Source organism: Borostomias antarcticus (assembly GCF_949987555.1).
Source record: "Borostomias antarcticus genome assembly, chromosome: 2".
NCBI lineage: Eukaryota > Metazoa > Chordata > Actinopteri > Stomiiformes > Stomiidae > Borostomias > Borostomias antarcticus.
In genome coordinates, this window is record NC_140235.1 from 26,357,919 (window position 1) to 26,374,534 (window position 16,616).

Below are 16,616 nucleotides of genomic sequence, written 5' to 3' on the forward strand. Positions count from 1 at the left end.
TACTTTTAATATTTGATCGCGAGACTCTCCATAGGGAATAGATGAAAAATAACATCAACCATAACAGGCAACAGCACTTGATCAGACTGAATCAACCTTTTTCAGAAGTTCACATTCCGTTGGTTGTTGCACTCATGGACTAACAGGCACTTTATTCCAATGTTTAGTCAGTGGTGTTGAGGTAGTTGGTGGGGAAACTGTGTTTAGTCAGTAGTGTTGAAGTAGTAGGTGAGGATACTGTAGTGTTTAGTCAATGGTTTTGAAGTAGTTGGTGAGGATACTGTAGTGTTTAGTCAGTGGTGTTGAGGTAACTGGTGAGGATACTGTAGTGTTTAGTCAGTGGTGTTGAGGTAACTGGTGAGGATACTGTAGTGTTTAGTCAGTGGTATTGAGGTAGCTGGTAAGGATACTGTAGTGTTTAGTCAGTGGTGTTGAGATAGCTGGTGAGAATACTGTAGTGTTTAGTCAGTGATGTTGAGGTAGCTGGTGAGAATACTGTAGTGTTTAGTCAGTGATGTTGAGGTAGCTGGTGAGAATACTGTAGTGTTTAGTCAGTGGTGTTGAGGTAGTTGGGGAGGATACTGTAGTGTTTAGTCGGTGGTGTTGAGGTAGACGGTGAGGATACTGTAGTGTTTAGTCAGTGGTGTTGAGGAAGTTGGTGAGGATACTATGTTTAGTCAGTGGTGTTGAGGTAGCTGGTGAGGATACTGTGTTTAGTCAGTGGTGTTGAGGTAGTACATGAGGATACTGTAGTGTTTAGTCAGTGGTGATGAGATAGCTGGTGAGGATACTGTAGTGTTTAGTCGGTGGTGTTGAGGTAGTACATGAGGATACTGTAGTGTTTAGTCAGTGGTGTTGAGGTAGCTGGTGAGGATACTGTAGTGTTTAGTCAGTGGTGTTGAGGTAGTTGGGGAGGATACTGTAGTGTTTAGTCAGTTGTGTTGAGGTAGCTGGTGATAATACTGTAGTGTTTAGTCAGTTGTGTTGAGGTAGCTGGTGAGGATACTGTAGTGTTTAGTCAGTGGTGTTGAGGTAGTACATGAGGATACTGTAGTGTTTAGTCAGTTGTGTTGAGGTTGCTGGTGAGGATACTGTAGTGTTTAGTCAGTGGTGTTGAGGTAGCTGGTGAGAATACTGTAGTGTTTAGTCAGTGGTGTTGAGATAGCTGGTGAGGATACTGTAGTGTTTAGTCAGTGGTGTTGAGGTAGCTGGTGAGAATACTGTAGTGTTTAGTCATTGGTGTTGAGGTAGCTGGTAAGGATACTGTAGTGTTTAGTCGGTGGTGTTGAGGTAGCTGGTAAGGATACTGTGCTTGTGGGTGAGCGATGGAACGCGTAGTTAAGGTTTTGTGAGGAGAGGTGATCCCACAGGAGGGCTCTACCTGGCTGACTGACGGGGCTCTCCCCGGCTTGGCGGGCGCTTTGCGGCCTTGGCGTCTGGCGTTGCCCGCGGCGATGGAGCCTTCAGGTGCCTGGCGTGCCTTCTGAGAGCGCTGGCGGAACGTTATATTTCACATTATCTCGGAACAATAGGTCATTTCCTGTTCGCTCTCCAACCTGCTAAGTTCTAGAGGCCCTGCCAAGATCTGGGAAGGCTGGGGGAGGAGGAGGAGGAGGAGGAGGAGTGGCCGGAGCAGCACAGGGAGGCGGAGAGGTTGGGGGCAGGGGGTGGGGGGTGCAGGAGGAGAGCCTCTAGGAGGAGAGTGGGGGCTTGGAGAGGCTGGGGGCTTGGAGAGGCTGGGGGGGGGGGGGGGGGGGACTGGCCTATGAGCCGGGCGGTAGCTGGCCTATGAGACGGCCTCATGTACAGAAGTGATAGATTGGCGGTTTCTCTGCTCTCTCCGTGCTGGACTGCGACCACACCTGAAACAAGGGCGATCACAGTCTAGGTTGACTCACACTCTCACCCATTTATGCAACCCACCATTTTGGGGAAAGCCAGAGTTCTTCACAGGCTTGCTGAAAATACCTTTCAGTGCGTGTGTGTGCGTGCTTGTCTGTGAGTGTGTGTGTACCGTATGTATGTGTGTTTGCGTGCGTGCGTGCGTAACAGCTCTTGTGTTGTATTATTGAAATGTTTGGCACTGATTTCAGTGTAGATGAAACGGCTTAATGCTAATATATGATTTCCCATGAGTGCTTGAGGCTTCAGGAGCTGCAGGTGGTAGCATTACTAGCAATGGAGTTGACAGGGCTTAAATGCATTGGAGCTAATTAGACTCTCTTTTTGTTCTTTATCAGATAATTATATTATCAAACCGAGCAGGTAAACACGACGACAGACGAGTAATAGCTTTGACTGTGTTTTTTTTTAAAGGCCTTCTTGCAGTGTGGGGCACCGGTATAAAAATCCCCCCTAGTGTATAAAAGTGTCATTAAAACCAGTCAGCCGTTTAATATGAGAAGTGTTTTGAACAGTAGTTCCTCGCCTCGCCACTGCTGGGCCGTGGAATGTGGTATTGATTATCTTAACGGACACGGGAGTCAGTGCCTGTTAGGCCTGCATAGAAACAGCGCAGGAAGGGGGCGGGTCACAGATCAGTGGCGATCCACTCGATAAGACCGCCGGTCATCCGGATCTGGTCGCGGTGGACCTGCGACGGGCCGACGAGACGTGCGCGTTGGATTCAAAGAACTCCTTTGGGGTGACGGCCGACCGTCGCAATATCCAGTTGCCGACTTTATGGATTCTCGAGCGTGGCGCGGCCGTGCCAAGGGACTGACATGGCTTCTGTCTCTTCCCCTCTCCTCCTGTCCCTAACAGTAGCTATACCTCCTTCTGTACTGTCTCCTCTCCTTCCCTCTCTCCTTCTTTCCTTCCCCTGCTCCCTCCCTCCCTCTCTCCAGGACTCGTTGTTCTTTTCTGCTATGCTGAGTAAGCGAGCCGTGTAGAGAGAGAGAGAGAGAGAGAGAGAGATAGAGCCTCCTGGCCTCTCCTCCTCCTCTCCTCGTCCATCTCTCTCTCTCTCTCTCTCTTTCCTCCTCTTCTACATCACCGTAGATTTATCACCTCGCCGTTTTCCTCTGAAAGGGGAGGAAAGGAGGGGGGATTATTCCTGGGCACTGACAGAGGGAGGGGGGAGGAGGGGCCACGGACTCCCTGGGCGTGTGTGTGTGTGTGTGTGTGTGCAGTGTGTAGGTGGAGGGGGGGAGACTCCTGAGCCAGGGCCTGAAAAATGTGAGTCATCTGAACGCAGCGGAGGACAAATGGCTGAGTTTAATTGATTCTGACGACCGGGGTCTGACGAAGCAGGGGGGGGGGCACCGAGCCCAGTTTAGAGCTCACCGTACCGGGGGACGGCGGTCAGGACAAGGGGGGCGGAGACGGAGGATCATTCGTCACACACACACACACGAGAGGCTCATTACGTTGGTCATGTAACAGTCGCATACAACCGCAACGGCTAGTATATGGACCCCATTGTCCAAAACAAACGCGTCCCCCACTGATGAAATTTGTAATGGGGAAGTGAATTATGACAGATTAAAATGATCTGAGTGTAAATGGATTATCCTCCTTGGTACCTCCAATTCCCACCAGCTCTATCTGGACGCCACATCGCCTATGCATGAGCTAATTAACCTATCAAATCAGCCAGGGGAGTTCCTAGGCCTGCCTGGTTAATTGCAGGTGTGTGTGTGTGTGTGTGTGTGTGTGTGTGTGGGTGGGGTGGAGATGGGTGTGTGAGGGAGTCTACCAACCACATAGCTCCTCCGTCACTGTCTCACACACACGTGCGCATGCACGCACGCACACACACACACAAACACACACACACACACACACACACACACACACACACACAGGCTTTACATACGCATGCTTGTAGTGCGCACGCACACAGGCAAGTACACACACATACACACATGGGCTTTGCATACACATGCGTAGCCTACTATGCACGCACACGGGCTTTACTGTACATACACACGCACACACACGCACACACACAGGGAAGCTTTACTGTACATAAGGCTTGGGCAAAGGGTTGCACCTCCCCTCAGATCAGCTAGACCTTGAAGAAGACCTAAAAAAATGACCTATTCATACGTTCTGGCTGCTTCCATGCCTGGCCAAGCGTGGCTACTAGCCAGCCTTGTTGGTCTTACGCCACAGTGGGCAGAGCCCTTTTGATTATGAGTGTACACGTGTGTGTGTGTGTTGTGTTTGTATGTATTTACAGGAATGTATGTGCATGTGCCGTGTGATGTGTATTTGTGGATGTGTGTGTGTGTGTGTGTGTGTATGTGTGTGAGAGAGAGAGGGAGAGAGAGAGAGATAGAGAGTGAGTGTGTGTGTGTGTGTGTACGTACGCGCGCGTGCGTAAACTGTACGGATATGTGCGTCTGTCCTACTGGAGGCCTATCTCATTAACCTTATTTGTACTGTAAGATTACTGGGTAAATGTAGGTTACCACTTAGACAGACATAATTCCCCAAAGGCGGACATTAGCATCATGTTATCTCCTACCAATCATAGGAGCCCGAACGACGCAAAGAAGCTCCGCTTCAGAACGCTGTCCTCAAATAACGGCTGAGAGAGAGAGAAAGAGGGGGGAGTGGATACACCGTATGACAGAACGATTCAGCGCCTGTCAGAGAGAGGGGAACATGGCCATCGTGACCTAGCGGTAGCCGTTTAGCCTTGTGCGGATCTCGGTTCCAAACTCAGAGAGGGACGAGAGTTGTGCGCCTCACTCGGTGCCGGCCGGAGCAGATGGCCGAAGTCCCCCCGGGCAAACGGCGCCTTATACACCACTGAACACTGGGAGTTCTTGACCATCTGGACCGCAGCACGCCGAGCACCGTCCCGTGGTGAACTCCCATCGCGGTGACATGGAAATGCGCTGCCTGTCGGCGCTAGCGAGAAACATACTGTTGGCGTGTTCGCTCCAACCATTGGGGGATAATGTGTCCCACATAGACATGGGTCATCGTATCACTTGAGATCACCTGAGAAATAATACCGGTGTACTGTTTTAGATTATAGTTTCACATCCATCTAATGCCCGCTGTACCAGAACATTATGTGGCTGTAACCAAACAACCTGGCTGCTTCAAGCACTACACTCAATCAGTTCTATGCATGCTGTAGCTGCAGTCGGGTTGTCCTACACTCTTACCTCTAGGCACCAGATCTGACGGATGCAGTAATCTACTCTTTACTGTAAAATCACTAACTAGCTAACCACCTACAGCTCTACCGGTTCTACAAATGCCCCCCCCCCTACTCCTTCTCCCCCTCAGTCTCCTCCTCCTCCTCCTCCTCCTCCTCCTCCTCCTCCTCCTCCTCTTTCCAACCCTGCTCCATTTAGAGACTCTGTCCAGATCGATCCGTCCAGATCCTCTCTCTCTCCATCGCTGGCCATCAATAATTCACCTGATCGCCCCTGCTGCTCGTTAGCTAATATGGCTGGTTGAGGAGAGCTGGTCGGCTTTGAAACATGAGACATCAACAGGGAGTGCGGCAAGGCAGGGAGAAAATCACAACCCTTCCTGGAGGTGTATGCGTTCATGCGTGTGTGTGTGCGTGTGTGTGTGTAACAGGCATTACTCAAACACAACACATGTGCTTACTGGGGCTTCACAGATATTGCATTCAGAGACAGGCGGGCCTTGAACACGTATCGATGGTGAGGTTGGGGGAGTGTTAAAGGAGGGGTTGACAGAAAACCTTGTCACCGCAGGAGGTGGGTGTTTCTCAGGTTACAACCCCACCTAAGTGCTGGCCAAAACATCTGTGGTCATTGGGGGTCATTTTTTTATTGCCCCATAAATCTGAGCCTGAGCTCTCTCAGTGACTTTGGCTTGGACCTTCCTGTGTGGTGTTTAGGGATACTCTTTCGCCCCTACATGCTGCTCACATCGCACACACACACATGCACACACACTTGTGTATTCTCCCCAGGTATTGTGAAGAACAGCTGGTTTATATCACTAAACCACAATATGCATCACAACCAAGCTTATTCAATGAACCAACTTTGGACCAACTGATTTACTTACTGTATAGCATAATCTTTTCCTCTAATCAAGGAATAAGGACAAATACAGAAGTCAGAACTGAACTGAGGGTGTCATAATCAAGGAGATCATATGAGGTCAACCTAATTGGCACAGGCTACACCAGAGAACCACCAGAAATCACTTCGGAATCCACTTCCTCCACTTTGCTTCCTCTCCTGTTAGTACTGAGATAGTTGAGATAGTGGAGTAGGCAGGCCTTGGTTACTTCTCACTTCTGTCCCCACTGATCCTGTTCAAGTGTGTGTGTGTGTGTGTGTGTGTGTGTGTGTGTGCGCGTGTGTGTGCGTGTGTGTGCGTGTGTGTGCGTGCGTGTGTGTGTGTCTTTGATCTCCACCAACCCCTCACATACTCTCGCCCGAGAGAGGTTGCTCCTCGTGGCAGTGAGAGGCGGCGTGCGTCGGCTGTGGGTTCATGTTCGCCCTGATTAAAGGGAAATATGCATCAGCGTTCTGGAGCTTAGTTCCTTTTTATCCGCGCCCACGGTAGGCTACGCTGTGCGATGGCGACAGAACTCTAGATCTGGCCCAACACACTGATGGCGCAGGGTTGTTACTCAAGGTTTCAAACAGAACTCTTCGCCGGGAAGCAGTCAAACTTGTTTCAAAACTCCTTTTGTACTTAGCATTTTACTGTAGTTTGTCAGAGTTGAGGTGAGTGTGATTGCGGATGGCTTGCACCAGCACCAAGCAGTCAAACTTCTTTCAAAACTCCTTTTGTACTTAGTATTTCGCTGTAGTTTGTGGTTGCAGATGGTCTGCACTTGCACTAGTGGCTGCTAGTGTGCGGGAATCAGACTCGGACTTCCAAACCTCAACGTCTATCCTTAGACCAAAAGGACAGCGTCATGATCCGAGGATGACATTTTGGGGGGGGGGGGGTGCAAGTTTCAGGCAGGCCATCATCATGAGTGCGTGGTTCATAACCAGCTATGCTACCCTCGCTGTAATAGGAGCGGGCCGGCCGGGACCCTGGGCACCTGGAATCACACCGCAGCTGCCCTCTGACCTTTGAACCCAGGTCATGTACCCTTAAAACACAATTAGAGTCCAGGGTCTGCATTCCACACAGGCCCGGGGGACCAGACAAGGGCGGGGCCTGGAGGAGAGGAGAGGATCATGGGTGAGTCTGGAGAGAGACGGGTGGGAGAAATGATGGAAAGAGAGAGAGAGGGAGGGAGGGAGAGAGAAATGGAGGGAAGGACAGGGAGGATAGGCAGGGGGGATGGGGATAATTAGGAGGAGGGAAGGAGAGAGAATAATGGAGTGATACAATGAGAGAGATAAAGAGAGGAGGGACTCCCTTAATGCATTGCAATCTCCATTCATTAAATATGAGCCCATCACAAGGCATAAGCTGATTGTTTTGATTCGTGCCTCAGGCCGCACAATATGCCACGACTCTCCCCATCCTCCACAGGAAGTCTTGTGCATACAGTATGTCTCCATGACTGAGCTGATGGAGCCATGGCTGTCTTCACACATGGTTCAAAGGTTATAGTAGCATGGGAATTCACACCCTCTGCAAATTCAGGACCTTGTCCACGTGTACAACCTCCTACTGGAAACATACTTATTTTATCATTGTGGGGTTGAAAGGAAGGGGTCAGGCACGGTGATGCGCCTTAACAGACAGATGGGGGCTGTCTTCAGCAAGGAGGTGAGGCATATGTAGGCTCTTGATAACCCCCCTGGCAACCCCAGTTAACGTGACCCACCCACACACACACACACACACACACACACACACACACACACCTCCACTGTGGTGTTCAGCGCTGACTGCACGCGCCCGCTGCTCAATCCCGTGATCTCTCTTGACGTATGCATGCACGCAGACTCCGGTTAGCCTATGAATTTACTTATAGTGTTATATATATATAACTATGGTTAGCCTTCTCTGCATTCTCTCTCTGGGCCGGGTGGGCTTGTCTGCTCCTGGAGTGTTAGCGGTGTTTGTGTGTGTGGCGCGGTGGCGGTGTACTGTATATATACAACACTTACTGACCATTATCCATCCTGCCCCCCCTGTGTAGACCGACTAAGTTTTACCGCACTTTTACCTGAGTAAAGAAAATTTGACTATTTACTCAAAACATTTAAAATTTAAATAATGCCATCAAGTCAGACTCAAGTGTTCATTAAACCATATCTTTTTATTCTCATAAATGTAAGGTTTTTCAGGTACACAAACAGCCACAAAACACGTTCAGCCATTTTTGACAGTCACCATTTTGTGGAACAAGCAATAGTATTAACTATGTAGTATTAACTATGCAGTATTAACTATATAGTATTAACTGTGTAGTAATGACTATATAGTATTAACTATATAGTATTAACTATGCAGTATTAACTATGTAGTTAACTATGTATTAACTGTGATTCTTCGCACCATTATTTGTTCTATTCGGATCTCACTAATGGAAGTCCCGCTCTGTGTAACAAACACAAGGAGGGTTGCCAGGTTTGACAAATGATATTCCTCTGTAGTCCATTTCTTCCATTGTGAGATAGAACTAAGCAGCTTATTCTCCACTATGTATTCTATGCAAATATATATTCTCCATATATCTATATATATAATCTATCCATCTATAGAAGTATATATATTCATATAGATATATAATTTGGTAGGGTTTTAAAACATTCAAGGTACATTCACTTACCCTGTGATTTTTTTTTCTCATATGAAAAGGTTACAGTCATAGACAAATGTTGCAGATACGTCTACTTCCCCTCTAGTATTCACTCCCCCGACCAGGAAAACACAACACTGAACATCCCCAGAGTGAGTTAAGAAGCAAACAGAACTGCTGGGTTTCCGGTGACTAACTATTGGCATACATACCAACACAACTCTTTTCAGTCTATAAAAAATGTCTACTTCTTGAGGACACAACAACAGTTTGAAAACTCTTCTCATTGCACAGAGCTCAGATGCACAGACTCCACAGGCTGATAATGCAGCGACTGTATTAACTGGCAAAGAGAGACTGGGCTGTCCCACAGTTATTCTCATGTCAAACATGACAAACTTAGCAAATAGTTCCGTCAGTGGTTTTAATCTTTACTCCAACCACCAGTGCTAGCAGGCCCTTGCCATACCACAGAACAAAAACATATACTGTCTCTAGTACTTTTAAAACAAACAAACAAAAAAAAAAAACAGGCCTAAATTGTTCATGAGCCAGATAGCTATTTTTCTGAAGGCCACAGGCATGTCACTGGTGCTGGTGAAAACTGATTTTCCTTCCTGGGTCAAAGTTGAGAGATGACCCTGCTGTAACACCGAGTTAAAATATTCAGAGTTTGAAGAATTTATATTTCACTCATCACAGCAGTGTAAGATTGAGCGGACATCGACGTACAGTGATTGTTTAATCCAAGGCCAATAGACAGACTTAAGCCCACAGCATGCCCTTAGTATGAGGTTTATATGTCTCAAAAACAGTTTTTCTGTGTCTGTTAGAATATCATTAACCCCTAAAAAGGAAATACTTAAATATTCAATAGAAAAAAAACAATATTTTCAATTTCAAACAGAATATCAAACAAGTACAACAACAAATGAACACCGAAAAAAACAACAACAGTGCAATCGAAATGAAGAACACAAAATAAAAATAACCACACATCTATAGTGGATTCTCTAACTTGGGGTGAGAGTTTCCCTCTGCATCACAGCATCAGTATCATCTGGTATCTTCCCGAGGTGGATGATCTTGGAGCTACAAGGCTTTTGGGGGGGAAGAGGCTCCCCCTGTGCTACTGACTGACTTTTAGCAGGACTAACTGAGTGTTTGTGTGTGTGTGTGTGTGAGTGGAGTGGGAGTCCCACGGGTTGGGCAGTGCAGGGTTTGGGTGGGGGTGGGAGGCCTGGGGGGTGCTAGTGCGCGGGGCTGTGGGCGGGCGTGTCGCTCTCCGTCTCCATCTCCGCCTCCCCCTGACCAGAGTAGGAGCTCAGGGCCTCCCACAGCACGCCGGGCTGCTCGCAGTGGTGGTGACTCCTCCAGTGGTCCATCACCTCGTCTCTGCTGTCCAGAACCTGGCTGCACAGCACGCAGTTATAGCCGGCGCCGGCCCAGAGCGGCCCGGCGCCCTGCCGGGACCGCCGCCCTCCGCCGCCGCCCGCCGGCGCCTCCCCGGCGCTCTCCCCGCTCTCGCCGTCCTCCGGCTCCCCCCGGTGGTGGGACAGGATGTGGCGCTTGAGCTGGGAGAAGGAGAAGAACTCCTCGTCGCAGCTGCCGCACTTGACCGGGTTCCGCCTCTCGTTGAGCTGCCGCCAGTAGTGGGCGGCGTGCTTGACCAGCTCGTCCTCGGCCTCGCGGCCGCCCCGCTCCGCACCATCGCGTCGCCCCGCCCACACCTCCTCGCCATGCACATACAGGAGGTGGAGCTTCATGTCGGCGAAGGTGGGCGTGGTGGCTTGGCAGCGGCCGCACTTGATCTGCAGCTCCACGGGGTCCTCGCGCTCCTCCTGACCGTGTTCGTCCGACGAATCAGGAGACATCGCCCTGCAGAGAGGGGGGGGGGGGGAGTTTATTTGTATAGCACATTTCAGCAACAAGGCAATTCAAAGTGCTTTACATGAAACATTAAAAGCATCAAGACAAAGTGCAACAAACACAATATAAATGGACATAAAAAAACGAAATGCAAAAAACATAATTATAAAAGGACATTTAAAACAAAATGCAGGACAAATAAAATACATGAATAAAAGTTACAGTGCAGTGTACGAATGATTTACAGAATGGATGACACAATGAGTAACTCTCTATGAGGGAACTGTAGCTACTTTTGAAACAAAGAATGTAAACTACTATTGTCAAATCCACCTTCAAAGTTGAGTGCGAAACATGGATTATGCTGATGTTTAAGGGTGCGTGTCCACCGGTGAGCTGTATTTTAGAGCTGCCGCTGTTTTCTCGTTGTTTACAATCAGTAATGAGCTCTAGGGCGCAATAGAGACGAGAGCTGTGTTCCAAGCGCTTTCTAGCGCTACAGCGCCGTGAGCTCTAGGCTTTTTTTTCAGTTTGAAAAAGTTGAGCTTTTTAGGTTAGAGCGCAGGCTGTAAAAGACTGTTCTGATGACGACAACGGTCGGTTTCTGGCGAAACAGCGAACGTTAGCGCTAGCTAACATTAGCTAGCTATTTCATTTCATTTCAAACCTTTATTTATGCTCGTGAAATCTCAATTTGGCTAGTTAATCTGCAGCCTGCAAAAACATGACACTCGTTGCTAACATAGCTGTAAAACATCGGTAGCCTAGCCAGCTCTAAACTCCAGCCCTCGTACGCTATACGCTTAGCGCTGTTCAGCTACATACAGCTTGACAGCCTTTGACAGCCGTTCATTCCTTCTGGGCGTCCGCTTACTTCGCGTTTCGCTTCGTAACCGCGGCTCTGCCGTTCCTCTTTGGTACACTCTGAGCACGCGGGGGTCGCTGCCTTGCGTCAGTGCCCCTATCGGTTTGTGTGAAATAGCACTCTTCCGCTCATATTAAGTTAAAAAGCGTAGCGTAGCTCGCAAGGAGTATAACTGCATGGGCCCTTACTCTACCTCTGCCTTCTGCCCCAGGGGGGATGGGGGTAGAGGGTGTGCGCGTTCGTTTGAAGCCAACTCACCCGTCGGCGGGCCCGCGGTCCTCGTGCTGGCTGATGGACGGCTCTACCGTTAGCACCACCCGGTGCACCTCGCGCAGGTGGCCGAAGTACACGCCCACGTAGCCGAAGGCCTTGTCGCAGAACTCGCAGCGCAGCGTCCGGCGCCACGGCCACGGCCGGCCCTCGCCATGGCGCAGCTTCATGTGCGTGCTCAGGCTGCCCGAGTGGGCGTAGGCCTTGCGGCAGACGGGGCAGGCGTGCGGCCGGCCGTTGGCGTGGCTGTTCACGTGGCTCTGCAGGTGGTGCTTGAAGCGGAAGCAGCGCCCGCAGGTGGGGCAACGGTGCGACGCCCGCCCCCCGAGTCCTCCCCCACCACCCCCCACCCCCGCGCCCACCGCTGGGTACGCCCTCTGGGGGCCGGTGCGTAGGTGGAGGGGCGGCGGCAGCGGCTGCTGGGCGAGGGCGCCGTCGGTGGCGGGCGCGAGGGGAGGCAGGCCGACGAGCCGGGGCAGCGTCTCCATCAGCAGCACGGGCTTGGGTCGGATGCTGCGGTACTTCTTGGAGATGTCCACCTCCCGCTGCTCGGACCCCGGGGCAGCGCCGGTGGTGGCGGCCGGGGGCTTCTCGGGGACCCTCCGACGGAAGAACGACAGGGAGCGCTTCTTCCGCGCCTCGAAGGCCAGGATGTCCTCCGCCGTCTTCCGCTTCCTGCCCCTCTTCTTGCCAGGTGGCTTCTGCAGGGCGCAGAGCGGGGAAGGGGGGGGCAGCGGCGGCGCGGGGGTTTTCACCCGGGGTTGGGACGCCGGCAGCCGCCCGCCACGCAGGGCGTCGGCGGTTTCGGGGGTCTCGGACGAGGGTTCCGAGGGGGAGGCGGGGGGGAGCCTGGCGGCCGGGACGAGAGTGCCCTTCATCTTGGAGTAGGGCAGGATGGGCAGCTTGCCTTTGGGAGGGGGGGGGATGAGCTGGACGGCCTTGCTGAAGATGGCGGGAGAGAGGACGGTGATGCTGCTGGGCGCCGCTTTGGTCTGGCCGCCGCCGCCCCCCTCCTCCTGGGCGGTCGTGGAGTTCCTGGCGGTGGGGGCGGAGGAGTAGTGTGTGTTCTGCAGCAGGCCCCGGGGGGTGGGGCTTCCGTCGGCGGCGTTCGCGCCTCGCTCCGGGTAGTGGACGGCGCTGTCGGGCAGCAGCGCCGCGACCGGAACCTCGCTGGCGGACGGGTCGATGAGGATCACCTGCTCCGGGGGCTCCGCCTTCGCCTCCTTGGCCTCCGGCGGCCGCCTCTTCGCCGCCGCCAGCGACCGCGCCCGGGTCGTCACGGCGACCGGGCTCTTCGCCTTGACGGCGCCCGTGACCGACTTGACCTTCTCCGGGGTTCCTTTGCTCCTCATTGGCTGGTATCGGGGGATGGGCAGCTTCAAGTTCTTCTGGATTGGCTGAGCTTGCTGTTGATGCCGCGGCGGCGTCTGAGGGTTGACGGAGGGCGGCAGCGCAACCAGGGAGAAGGTGCCCTCCTGTCCCGCCACCTGCATCAGGGCATAGTTCTGAGCGGGCATGATGATGGACTTGGGGCTGGCGGCGGTGGAGGCCTCAGGGGGCTGGCAGGACAGGAGTGCGGGGGAGGGCACCATGGCCGGCGCCGGGGCCTTGGGCGCGATGCTTCGGAACTGCAGGCTCTTCATCTGGAAGCATGGAGGTCTACGCTCGTCTGTAAGCACAGCAACACAACATTTGAATCAATAGGCGCTACTTCCAGCACATTCCGACATTTGGACGCAGCAAACAGAAGCGTGTTTTGCCCCCCGGTAATTAGAGATGCTGCAGTAGCATCTTCTCTGCGTGAGGCTTGACCTTAGTTTTCTGAATGGGGGTCGTTACACAACAGGATCGGCCGGAGATGAGAGAGACAGAGCGGAGTAGACAAACGCTGTCGCTAACGTGAACATGTCTGTGTGACCCACTATCCCATGCCTCCTCCAGGAGACACACACACACACTGTACAAATATTGTGTGTACCCACACACACATACGCACGCACACACACACATACACACTCCCTTCAGACACAGACAGAGTGCCTGCTTTGATTTGCGCTCAGCCTGCTGTCATGGCTCACGCTGGGGCTCGGCAGGGGGTCTTCTTGTACCCCCCCCCCCCCTCCACACACACACACTTCCTGGAAGGATCAGTCACTGGAGCATGAAAGCCGCCCAAGGGCAGGAGGTTTGATCAGATGAAGAGGGGTTACCTCTACACTCATCCCACCTAGCCGGCACCAAAGCCTGACCACAGGGCCTGCAGGCTGCCCACACAGACAGACGAGGCCGTATCTCCGCTGTAACACCCCGTCACACAACATGGCTGTCACAGTAGATGGGCCGTGAGGTTCTGAGATAAGTCTGGTGCGTCGTGCTTGATGTCAAGATCAAGGGACAGTCGCTCTCGAATGTTGTCACTGTATGTTACTGTGGAAAGGATCTTTCTTTTTCATAAAGGGTAGATTATAACCCTAGTACTCTCTTCTGTACGACTAGCGCCGGTCCATTATTTCGACACGGGCTTAGGTATGTAAAAGAATATATAAAAAAATAAATCCTTTCATCAAATATGTTCGTACCTCAAGAAAGAGATTAGGGTGGAATGTTTCAAACATGATTGTAAACAGATGATTTTGACAGGGCTTGAATTTCACATTTTGATTCCGCGTTCAATACCACTCTTTGGCGCCGGCACGTTTCCAAGTTCTGTCGGCGATACCAATCTGTGGAAAACCACAAGACTCTGGACGTGTCACAAAAAAGCAAATATTCGACTGTGGTTTATCCCACGCAGCATCAAGCATGCTATCCATTTCCCAAGAACTGAGGTGACCGTCTGCCCTCCATTTCATGAGAAGAGAAAAGGGGGGGGGGGGGGGGGATGCAAAGAGAAATACACATTGTTTAACACCTGGAAGTATTTCTGTGGGAGAGATTATTTGTTCAGTTTTCACACAGCATCGCTACTCCAGAAAAACTGGAAATACTCCCTCACTGTTTGGATAGTTTAGTCCAATTCAACTGGCTGGCTGGATGTTCAGAACTGTGGGATATCTAGAACCTAGAACTCTCGGGGGCGGGGGTTGGACAGAGTCTGGCAACCCTGATGGTATGGATGGTGGGATGAGGAAAGGGGGGGGGGGGGGTTGCACAAAGTCTGGCAACCCCGATGGTATGGATGGTGGGGTGGGGGGAAGTGGGGGGGGGGGGGTTGCACAGAATCTGGCAACCCTGATCACCCCAGAGTTCGACACTGAGAGGGGAGGGGGAACAGATGACTGGGTGTAGATACAGTATATGCCGAAAAACCACACCCTCCACCTTCTCCCTCGGATTTGGCACAGTGCCGAGATGTCTGTTCACACCATCTCACCCCCCTAAAAGAGAGGGGTCCTCACACTTGCATGAGCGCCCTGCATGCAAGCAACCTCCAGCAGAGTTGGGCCAGTGTGTGGGGCTGTCTGCTTAAGACAGAGTGATGAGAGAGAGAGAGAGAGAGAGAGAGAGAGAGAGAGAACAAAAGATAGAATAGTGGAACTGAGAGAGAGCGAGAGAGAGAGCGAGAGAGAAAGAAAGATTGAGAAAAATGGGCGACACTTGAGTCCCGTGTAGTGAGCTGATCAGAATGGATAGCCCGGTGGAACTAGTGCAGTTGGCGTCTCCGTAAAGGACGGTAGGCCGAGCTGAACGAAGAGCCAGTCTCCAGAGACCCTGTAGCTCGGCTGTAAAACACACCCACACCCCCCCCCACACACACACACTCATACACGCACGCACGTACAGCCTTGGCCCTGCTACAGGAAGCCTAGTGATAGGACGTGCCGGGCTGGTGGGCGGGAGGTAATGCCGATAGCCTCTGCGCGGTCACATCCTGTTGTCCGCCGCGGGCGGCGCGTCGCTGTCCCGGGACGTCCGGTATGAGTCCGGTATGCGTCCGGTATGAGTCCGGTATGAGTCCGGTATGCGTCCGGTATGAGTCCGGTATGAGTCCGGTATGCGTCCGGTATGAGTCCGGTATGCGTCCGGTATGCGTCCGGTATGAGTCCGGTATGCGTCCGGTATGAGTCCGGTATGCGTCCGGTATGCGTCCGGTATGCGTGCGGACGGCAGTCCCCTGCGGCTGTACGCCGGCGTGCCCCTGTCGATGTTACGCGGCCTGCAGTACCTCCTTCCTTCCCTCCGTCGTTCACCTCCCCTCGACCCCTCCTCCTCCTCCTCCTCCTCCTCCTCGGTCTGTCTCTCCTCCGTCTCCTTCACATGCCCCCCCCCCCCCTCCTCCTCCTCCTCATCCCCTCGTTTTGGGATTTTCCTCCCGGCGTGTGTCCCCGTCTGCATAATGGGGGCGTCGACAGCTCACCCCCCCCCCCCCCCACTACCCCCGCCGCATGTCGAGGATGGGGATGAGGGTGGAGGAGGTGGGGGGGATTGGGGATTGGGGGGGTGGGGGGAGGAGGGGGTTGGAGGGCGCCTGGATGCGGAGGCCCAATCGCCGCTCTTCGCGCTAGGTCCGCAACGGATGGTGACATGTACACACACACACACACACACACACACGGAGGGAGAGTGAAAGGACAGAGGAAGAGGGAAGACAATGCGAAATACAACCCCCCCCCCCATCCCCCCATGACCGATCCTCCCGGTGCGTGCCGGGTCATAAGGGGGGAGGCAGGGCGGGGGGTGTGTGTTTGTGTTAGGGGGAGGGGTGTAGGAGAAGAGCCCCTCCCCCTGCACACCTGCGTCTGGTGATCTTCATATAAGTGCAGCGGGGAGCAGAGACCAGACGCGGGGGGGGGTTGCGGGGGGGTGGCCCGGAGGCAAGCTGGTGGTGGGGGGAAGTGGAGCGAGAGAGAGGGGGAGGGATAGAGAGACACACAGAGGTAGAGAGGGGGTGACAGATAAAGAGAGGGACAGAGAGAGAGACACACACAGGGAGAACAGAAGGGGAGTAGA

The 16,616-nt window shown here is 52.5% G+C and overlaps 1 protein-coding gene across 1 annotated transcript in view; it reads right to left on the minus strand.

Annotated features, from left to right (window-relative positions):
* Positions 1-8,438: 8,438 nt before the first annotated feature.
* The window catches only part of znf438 (zinc finger protein 438), a 33,745-nt gene continuing 25,567 nt past the window's right edge, over positions 8,439-16,616 (minus strand). The window contains exons 3-4 of the mRNA XM_084459543.1: positions 11,655-13,335; positions 8,439-10,540 (exon numbers count right to left, since the gene is read on the minus strand). Coding sequence (XP_084315669.1) covers positions 9,913-10,540; positions 11,655-13,309 — 2,283 coding nt within the window. The 5' untranslated portion in view covers positions 13,310-13,335 and the 3' untranslated portion in view covers positions 8,439-9,912. The remainder of the gene's footprint in view (positions 10,541-11,654; positions 13,336-16,616) is intronic.